This window comes from Tupaia chinensis, unplaced genomic scaffold (genome assembly GCF_000334495.1).
Source record: "Tupaia chinensis unplaced genomic scaffold, TupChi_1.0 Scaffold000418_1, whole genome shotgun sequence".
Classification (NCBI taxonomy): Eukaryota; Metazoa; Chordata; class Mammalia; order Scandentia; family Tupaiidae; genus Tupaia; species Tupaia belangeri.
Genome location: NW_006159923.1, coordinates 437,251 through 445,352, shown reverse-complemented (window position 1 = coordinate 445,352; position 8,102 = coordinate 437,251). Strand labels below are relative to the sequence as shown.

The 8,102-nt window shown below is 43.9% G+C and overlaps 1 protein-coding gene across 5 annotated transcripts in view; it reads right to left on the bottom strand.

Annotated features, from left to right (window-relative positions):
- The window catches only part of CUNH20orf96 (chromosome unknown C20orf96 homolog), a 19,550-nt gene extending 11,724 nt beyond the window's left edge, over positions 1 to 7,826 (bottom strand). For 3 of the 5 annotated variants that reach the window (XM_006154695.2, XM_006154697.2, XM_006154696.1), the window contains exons 1-4: positions 7,669 to 7,826; positions 7,331 to 7,379; positions 6,629 to 6,746; positions 953 to 1,068 (exon numbers count right to left, since the gene is read on the bottom strand). In XM_006154695.2, the coding sequence (XP_006154757.1) occupies positions 953 to 1,068; positions 6,629 to 6,746; positions 7,331 to 7,379; positions 7,669 to 7,688 (303 nt within the window). In that variant the 5' untranslated portion in view covers positions 7,689 to 7,826. Of the gene's footprint in view, positions 1 to 952; positions 1,069 to 6,628; positions 6,747 to 7,330; positions 7,380 to 7,497; positions 7,601 to 7,664 lie in introns of those variants that run through there. The other 2 variants (XM_027774266.1, XM_006154698.2) reach the window with 2 other exon arrangements.
- Positions 7,827 to 8,102: the final 276 nt, after the last annotated feature.

Genomic DNA, 8,102 nt, shown 5'->3' with positions numbered 1-8,102 from the left:
GTCCTCTGCAGCTGGTCCCACATGACCAACGGCAGAGGACACTTGTGCTCGCCAGAGAGAGGTTAGAGATTAAAGAGGAAAAAGGCTTTCAAAGCAAATATATGTCGCCTTTTTTCTTAAAAGAATTATTTTATTTAACTTTATTTACTTATTTCTTTATTTTAATTTGACCAGAGAGGAATGGAATTAGAGAGAGGGAAAGCGAGAAAGCAAGCCACCAGGTTTGAGACTTGAACTGTGGTCAGCCCTGTGGGAGACCAGCACCCTTAACCACCATGCCACTTGCCGGCCCCTTTTGCCTTTTTTCTTTATATAGTAGTCAGTCACTGAGCTATTAAAAAACTTTCTTGGAGGCAGGACCAGCAGTTAGCGTAATGGCTATGTCGCTGGACTCCCATGTCGTCGACTCTGGCTCAAGTCCCAGACCCAGTGACTTAAACTCACGCCAGGTGCGTGTGCGTGCGTGTCCAAGATCCTGAGAGGAGAATGGAGAAGGGATTGCGGTGTGACCATCCCCCCTGGGGGGTGATTTCTCGCCTTCTGTTTCTCTGTCTCTCTCGGTCTTTCTGGCAAGCGCACACACCCTATAGCAAAAACCTCTCAAACAAACAAATAAAAAAAGATAAACAACCCACTAGGTTGTATTCCTAATGCAACAAAATAAAAGCAATTCTGATTGTTTTGTCATGTCTTAAACATAACAGCAAATGCTTTGTGTAACTGGCTTCAACCTCTGGTACTGCCATTTTCCGGCTGAGTGACTTGGTGCAAATCGTTTATCTCCCTACACCTCAGCTTCCCTGTCTGTAAAGCGGGAATGAAGACGAGTTTACACAGGGTCGTTGCGAGGAAGAAATGAGTTCCGTCTGGTGCCCGTGACGTGTTCAGTGCATGTTTGCTACAACCATGCCCGCCCCCTGCCCTGGGCCCTCTGGGCAGATGCTCCTCATACCCTCAGTAAGCGGACTTTGGCCTGCATCTTCCCTGGGTTCGACTTCTCCTTTCTCTGTGGTTCTTGTAGATGCTTTGGCTGACTTGTCACCAATGTGGTGGACTTGGAATGCGAGGCTGAGGACAGACAGGGAAGGACAGGGAGAGGGTAAGGGTACAGGCAGGCCTGAGACCCGGTCTCAGAGAATGCACTGAGGAGAGGGGGTCCGGGCCCCAGCCCCACCCACTCACAACCTTACACCAAGACACTGGACAGAGGATACACACATCCTCAGCTCAAGGCGCCATTCTGGACCTTGACATAAGGGTAGGACGACCCCAGGTGAAAGCTGTGACTATGGGCACAGGCAGGGTGGACAAGGATACCAACGGGAGACAGCCAGGCACCCTCCCCCCAAATCAGCCAGTCAGAGGAGAGCTGGAACTCCATGTTTGTGTCTGGCCAGTAGCTGACACACGAGATAACACCAGAGTCTGGCAGGCCTGAATCCCTGCTCTCCCACCAGCCTGGCTCAAGGGAAGATCACATAGGATGAGGTTAAGAACAAAAACCAGGACCAGCAGTTGGCTTAATGGCTATGTCCCTAGACTCCCACGTAGTCGACCGCGGTTTGAGTCCCGGACCCGATGCCTTAAAATTACACCGGTCACATGTGTGCGTGCCCAAGATCCCAAGAGGAGAATGGAGGAGAAGGGATTCCAGAGTGGCCATCCCCCAGGGGGATGATTTCTCGCTTTCTGTCTCTCTGTCTTTGTCTTTCTGATGAGCACACATGCCCTATAGCAAAAACCTCTCCAAAAAAAAGAACAAGAACCAATGAACCAGACAGCCAGGATTCCAACACATTCCATCATCATGCCTTTCTCACAGGGTTGTTGCAAACATTAAATAAGAAGTTACAATGGGACCAGCAGATAACATAATAGTTACATCACTGGACACCCACGTAGACAACCACGGTTCAAATCCCAGACCCAGAAACTTAAAACTCACACCAGGTACATGTGTGTTTGCATGCACGTGTGCCCAAGATCCCAAGAGGAGAATGGAGAAGGAATTACAGTGTGGCCATCCCCGGGCAGAGGGGTGATTTCTCACTTTCTGTCTTTCTGTGTCTCTCTGTCTCTCTGCCTCTCCAGTGAGCACACATGCCCTATAGCAAAAATCTCTCGAAAAATAAGTTACAGATCGGGGTCAGTAGGTGGCGTTGTGGTTAAGGCACAGGATTCCCACATGGCCCACCATTGTTAGAGTCCCCAACTTGGTGGCTTGATTCCTCACTTTCCCTCTCTGTCTCTGGTGAGCACACATGCCCTATCACAAATTTAAAAAATAATAAAAGTAAATAAATAATATTTTTTAAAAATTTTTAAAACAAGCAAACAATAATAAATCATTTTTTTTCTTTTTTTGGAGAGGTTTTTTTTGCTATAGTGCGCGTGCACTCACCAGACAGACAGAGAGAGACAGAGAGACAGAAAGCAAGAAATCACCTCCCAGGGGGGATGGCCACGCCACAATCCCTTCTCCTCCATTCTCCTCTTGGGATCTTGTGCACGCACGCACATGCTCCCGGCGTGAGTTTAAGCCATTGGGTCCGGACTCGAACCACGGTCGACTACGTGGGAGTCCAGCGACATAGCCATTACACTAACTCCTGGTCCCAATAACATATTTTTTTAGGAAATACTTAACTTTCTTTCTTTCTGTCTTTCTTTATTTCAATTTGACCAGAGAGAGACAGAGTGAGAGAGAGAGGGAAAGTGAGAAAGCATGCTGCCAGGTCCAGGACTTGAACCATGGTCAGCCATGTGGGAGTCCAGTAATCTTAAACACACCATGCAACCTGCTGGCCCCATAAATAATTTTTTTAAAAGGAGAATTGGGGAGCAGATGGTGTGGTGGTTAGGGCACTGGGCTCCCACAAAGCTGGTCACAGTTTGAGTCCCAGACCCCCTCTCTCTCTGGTCAAATGTTAATAATAATAAATAAAATTAAATAATTAATTGGTTTGTTTTAAAAAGAAGAGGGGCCAGCAGGTGGAGTAATGGTTACGTTGCTGGACTCCCATGTAGTTGACTGTGGTTCGAGTCCCAAACCCAGCAGCTTAAAACTCACACCAGGCACGTGTGTGTACCCAAGATCCAGAGAAGAGAATAGAGAAAGAATTGTGGTATGGCCATCCCCCCTGGGGGGGAGAGGGTGATTTCTTGCTCTCTGTCTTATCTCTCTGTGTCTCACCAGTAAACACACATGCCCTATAGCAAAAATCTCTCTCTAAAAAAAAAAAAAGAAGGAAGAAATTACAGCCCAGCAGGTGGTATGGAGGTTAAGGCACCTGGATTCCACAAAACCAATTCTGCAGTTCAAGTCCCAGTCCCAACAGCTTGAAAATCACAATGAGTGCATGTGTGCACGCATGTGCCCAAAGTGCCAATAGAAGAACGGAGAAGAGACTGGAGCATGGCCATTGTCGTCTCCCTCTGGGGGGTGGAGGGGGTGTCAGTTCTCATTTGCCCTCTCTCTCTGTCTCTTTCTGGTGAGTACATGTGCCCTATCACAAATTTAAAAAAAGAAAGAAAGAATAATAATAAATAAAATTAAATAAATAATGCTTTATAAAAAGAAGAAGTTACAGGACAGCAGGTGGTGTGGAGGTTAAGGCAGCTGGATCCCACATAGCCAACGCCACAGTTAAGTCCCAAACTCAGCACCTTAAAAATCACACTGGGTGTATGTGTGTGTACATGCCCAAAATGCTGAGAGAAGAATGGAAAAGGGATTACAACATGACCACCCCCCATGGGGGTTGATTTCTCAATTTCTCTTTCTTTCTCTCTCTCTCTGTCTCTGCCTCTCTCTAGTGAGTGCCCTATAGCAAAAATTAAAAACACAAATAAAAAATAAGAAGTTACTATACTGGGACAGCCCTGTGCACAGTAGCTAAGCATTGTGCATAGGAAGCCAGATCCCACATGGCCTAATACAGCTTGAATCCTGGCCCCTGTGTTCTCACATTCTGGGCTGGATATAGTCACTAGCTATCACTTATTTCTGATGGTCTGAGGATTGGGACCACAGCACCAAAGCACACGAGCTTTACAAATTCTTTATTTTTTTTTTTTTGAGAGGTTTTTTGCTATAGGGCGCGTGCGCTCACCAGACAGAGACATAGAGACAGAAAGCAAGAAATCACCCCTCGGGGGATGGTCACGCCACAATCCCTTCTCCTCCATTCTCCTCTCGGGATCTTGGGCACGCACGCACACGCGCCCGGCGTGAGTTCTAAGCCTCCGGGTCCGGGACGCAAACCACGATCGACTGCGTGGGAGTCCAGCAACAGAGCCATTACGCTAACTGCTGGTTCCCAAGAGCTTTACAAATTCTGACTGGCAGTCTTTAAGGTCCTCTAAAATCACAGCCTAGCTGGCTGTGGTTCTGCCAGCATTTGGAGGGTACTTGCTCCCTCGCAGCCTGTCTTGCACCGATATGAGACGGATCACCAGGAGCTGCAGCTCTAATCTCAGTCCCCACCTAAACCCCTGCTCCTGGTGCAGTCTACTGGGGAAAGATGTGAGATTTTTAATAGGTTGATATTCTTTTTTTTTTTAAGAATTATTAATCTACTTTTATTTATTCATTTGACCATAAAAAGACACACACACACAGAGAAGGAAAGTAAGAAAGCAAGCCACCAGGTCTGGGACTTGAACCATGGTCAGCCATGTGGGAGTGTCCAGCACCTTAACCATGCCACCTGCTGGCCCCCCTTTAAAAAGAAGAATTATTTTATTTAACTTTCTTTATTTATGTATTTATTTGTTTGTTTATTTTAATTTTCCCAGAGAGGGACAGAGCAAGAGAGAGACAGAGAGAGAGAAAGTGAGAAAAACAAGCCACCAGGTCCAGGACTCAAACCACGGTCAGCCATGTGGGAGTCCAGCACCCTTAACCATGATGCCACCTGCCAGTCCCTAGGTTGATATGCTTAATCCTGAGAAGTTTTAGTACTAAGTACTATGATGATGAAATAAACTAATTTTGTGTTAATCTTATATGTAGCTAGCTAGTATTTCATCATATTGTTTAAGAGATAGAATGATTAATAGACTAATCCTGTGATTCTAATTTTAAAGATGTAAATAAGATTTTTATTTAGATTATTTTAAGTTAAAGGTTAAGGTAAAGGTTTAAGACACTCTTATTAGATGTGAATAAATTACTAGAACTTTTAGGAGAGTATAAACTTGCCCAAATTTAGAAGTTTATTTATTACACATGCAAGAATTATTGAAATACCCAATGGCCGTTGTTAATCCAATAAGTGAACTATTTAACAATGAAAATGAATATATTACATTTTAAAATCTGACTTAAAAGGCTAGGGGAATTTAATTAACCAAGTTCCAAAATTCCCCATACAAGTATTTATAAAAAGTAGAAGATTCCTAAGTTGAACTTAATTGCTTAAGGAAGATTTGTAGCTTTAATAATAAGTATTTCTTTTCTTTAGTGGTAGTAACCCTATTTACCTTTTTATTTTAAATTGACCTTTTTTTTTTTTTTTTTTCTAGACCCTTCCAGATTCCATTTTATTAAGACACTCTTATTAGATGTGAATAAATTACTAGAACTTTTAGGAGAGTATAAACTTGCCCAAATTTAGAAGTTTATTTATTACACATGCAAGAATTATTGAAATACCCAATGGCCGTTGTTAATCCAATAAGTGAACTATTTAACAATGAAAATGAATATATTACATTTTAAAATCTGACTTAAAAGGCTAGGGGAATTTAATTAACCAAGTTCCAAAATTCCCCATACAAGTATTTATAAAAAGTAGAAGATTCCTAAGTTGAACTTAATTGCTTAAGGAAGATTTGTAGCTTTAATAATAAGTATTTCTTTTCTTTAGTGGTAGTAACCCTATTTACCTTTTTATTTTAAATTGACCTTTTTTTTTTTTTTTTTTCCAGACACATTCAGATTCACATGTAGTTTTTCTGGGTTTTTTTTCGGTAATGTCCCCATTTCACAAATGAGAAAACTTCGGTTCAGAGAGATGAATAACTTTCCCAAGTATGTAAACGGTAGAGCCAAGCTTTAAACCCAAGTCTGCCTGAGCCAAGATCTCAGAACTCCCCTGGAAAATGTGGCAATGATGTGGCAGAGATTATCCTCCAAGATCACCAAACCCTGTTTTCTTTTCCCCTGGACACATAGCTGGACTACATTTCCCATCTTCCCCTGTGGTTAAGGATAGGGGAAGATGGGATGTTCCCTTTCCCTGGAACATGAATGGGAATGATGGGTGTCACTTAATTCTGGGCCCCAAAAAACTGCCCACAAAATCATCTTGTGTTCTTGCCTTCTCTCTTCCTTTTCAGTCACTTGGTTGTAGAAATATCCAGCAGATAACTTCAAGGCCTTACATAATATCAAAGCCACAGGTCAAAGGAGCCTGGTTCCTTGAATTACCTCCTGGAACAGAGTACCTTCTACCCCCAGATCTACAAATGTACTTTGGCATAAATGAGAAATAAACTTCTATATTAATCCTTGAAATGCAGAGATTGTTTGTTTTATCAGTTAGCCTACTCTATGATGAAGAGGGCCAAGAGCAGCCATCTATCAGGTCTCCAACCCCCAGAACACCCCAGTACTTGCACCCACCTGGCTGGGCCTTCATCACAGTCTTCATTTTGCTTTTAGAGTGGCTGCCAGCTGGTCGCACTGGAGGCAAAGTAAATGTCTTGGTTTTCTGCTTGGACCGCTGCCATGGGACATAATTCTACCAAACATAATGCGATTGGTCACACAATATGGTAAGTTCAAATCCCACCTCCATCTTTTACAGATATCTGTGACTTCTAGCAAGTGATTTTACCTCTCTGAGCCTCAATTTTCTCAATTGTAAAGGAGATCTATTGATAAAACATTTCTCCATAGGTTGGTAAAAGAATTCCAAAGATGGTATTTGTAAAGTATTTGGTAACTATCCCATAAACATTAGCTATCACTTTTTTTAAAAAAAATCAGTCAGCCAGAACTTACTAAGCACATCCAGGCTGTGAGGCGCTAAGAAGTCTGAGAAACACAAAGCATGGAAAAGACCTGCTACCCACCCTCAGAAAATCAGAATAGCAATCAGCAAGGAATAAGAGAACAGCAATAATATACCCATCCCTACATTCTCATAAAGTAGCTAGAGGAGAAAAACGAGGTGCAGAGATTTGCTCCAGGTCCCACAGCAAATGTGTGATACATGCGGGATTGGAATTCAGGGCTCCACAGGAGTCAGAATAGTGCAAGTTCTAAGTGGATGGGCTACAAGGTCTGCTAGCCCCCAGCTCTGCTCTATCCCTCCCAACTCACCAGACTCTGCAACTTGTGGACTGCAGAGTAATTCTTAGAGTGGTTAGGTCTGGAAAGAGAGGAGGGCAGGGAAAAAAAAAATTCCATCATTCCCAGCCCATGGGGTTGCACGCAGCAAACTTCAAACAGTCTTGGAGTCTGTTACGGAACTCCAAATCCCAATTTACCAAGCACGTAGAGCAGAAGGCTAGGGGGAAAGGGGCGGGGCAGCAAGATGTTGGCAGGGATGGGCGTGGTCAGAAGACTCCGGATCACATCGGAGTGGGCGGGACGACGTTAAGGCGGGGAGAATCACGCATGCGCACTCCTCTATCCCGCCGACGCTCCTTTTTACCTACTTCTCAAAGACATGCGCCATTGGAGAAAATGAACGAGGAGTAGTGAGTCCGCGGAACCCTGGTCTTCTAGATGCCTGTTCGATCTCTCCAACTTCTTTGTCTCAGCGTGGATCGCGCGGTAACCAAGCCACTCAAACTTACAAGCGAGACCTGACGCTTTCTTGTCTGGTTCGGTTTCCAAGGAAACGGGACGCTGACTACCGAGCGCCTAGAGGGACTAATCTCGCAAGGCAAACGGTAGTGCGCCCCATTTTCTCTTTAACTTGGTTTCGAATACCTAGTTTCCCCTGCCCATAATTCTAAAGAATTGTTCATATATCATATTATTCCTCTTTCATCAAACCGCCACTGTTTCTTCACTCTTGGCTAATGACTTTTCTTCCCATTTCTCTAAGAAAATCGTGGGAGTAAGCTCACAAATTCACAACACCTCA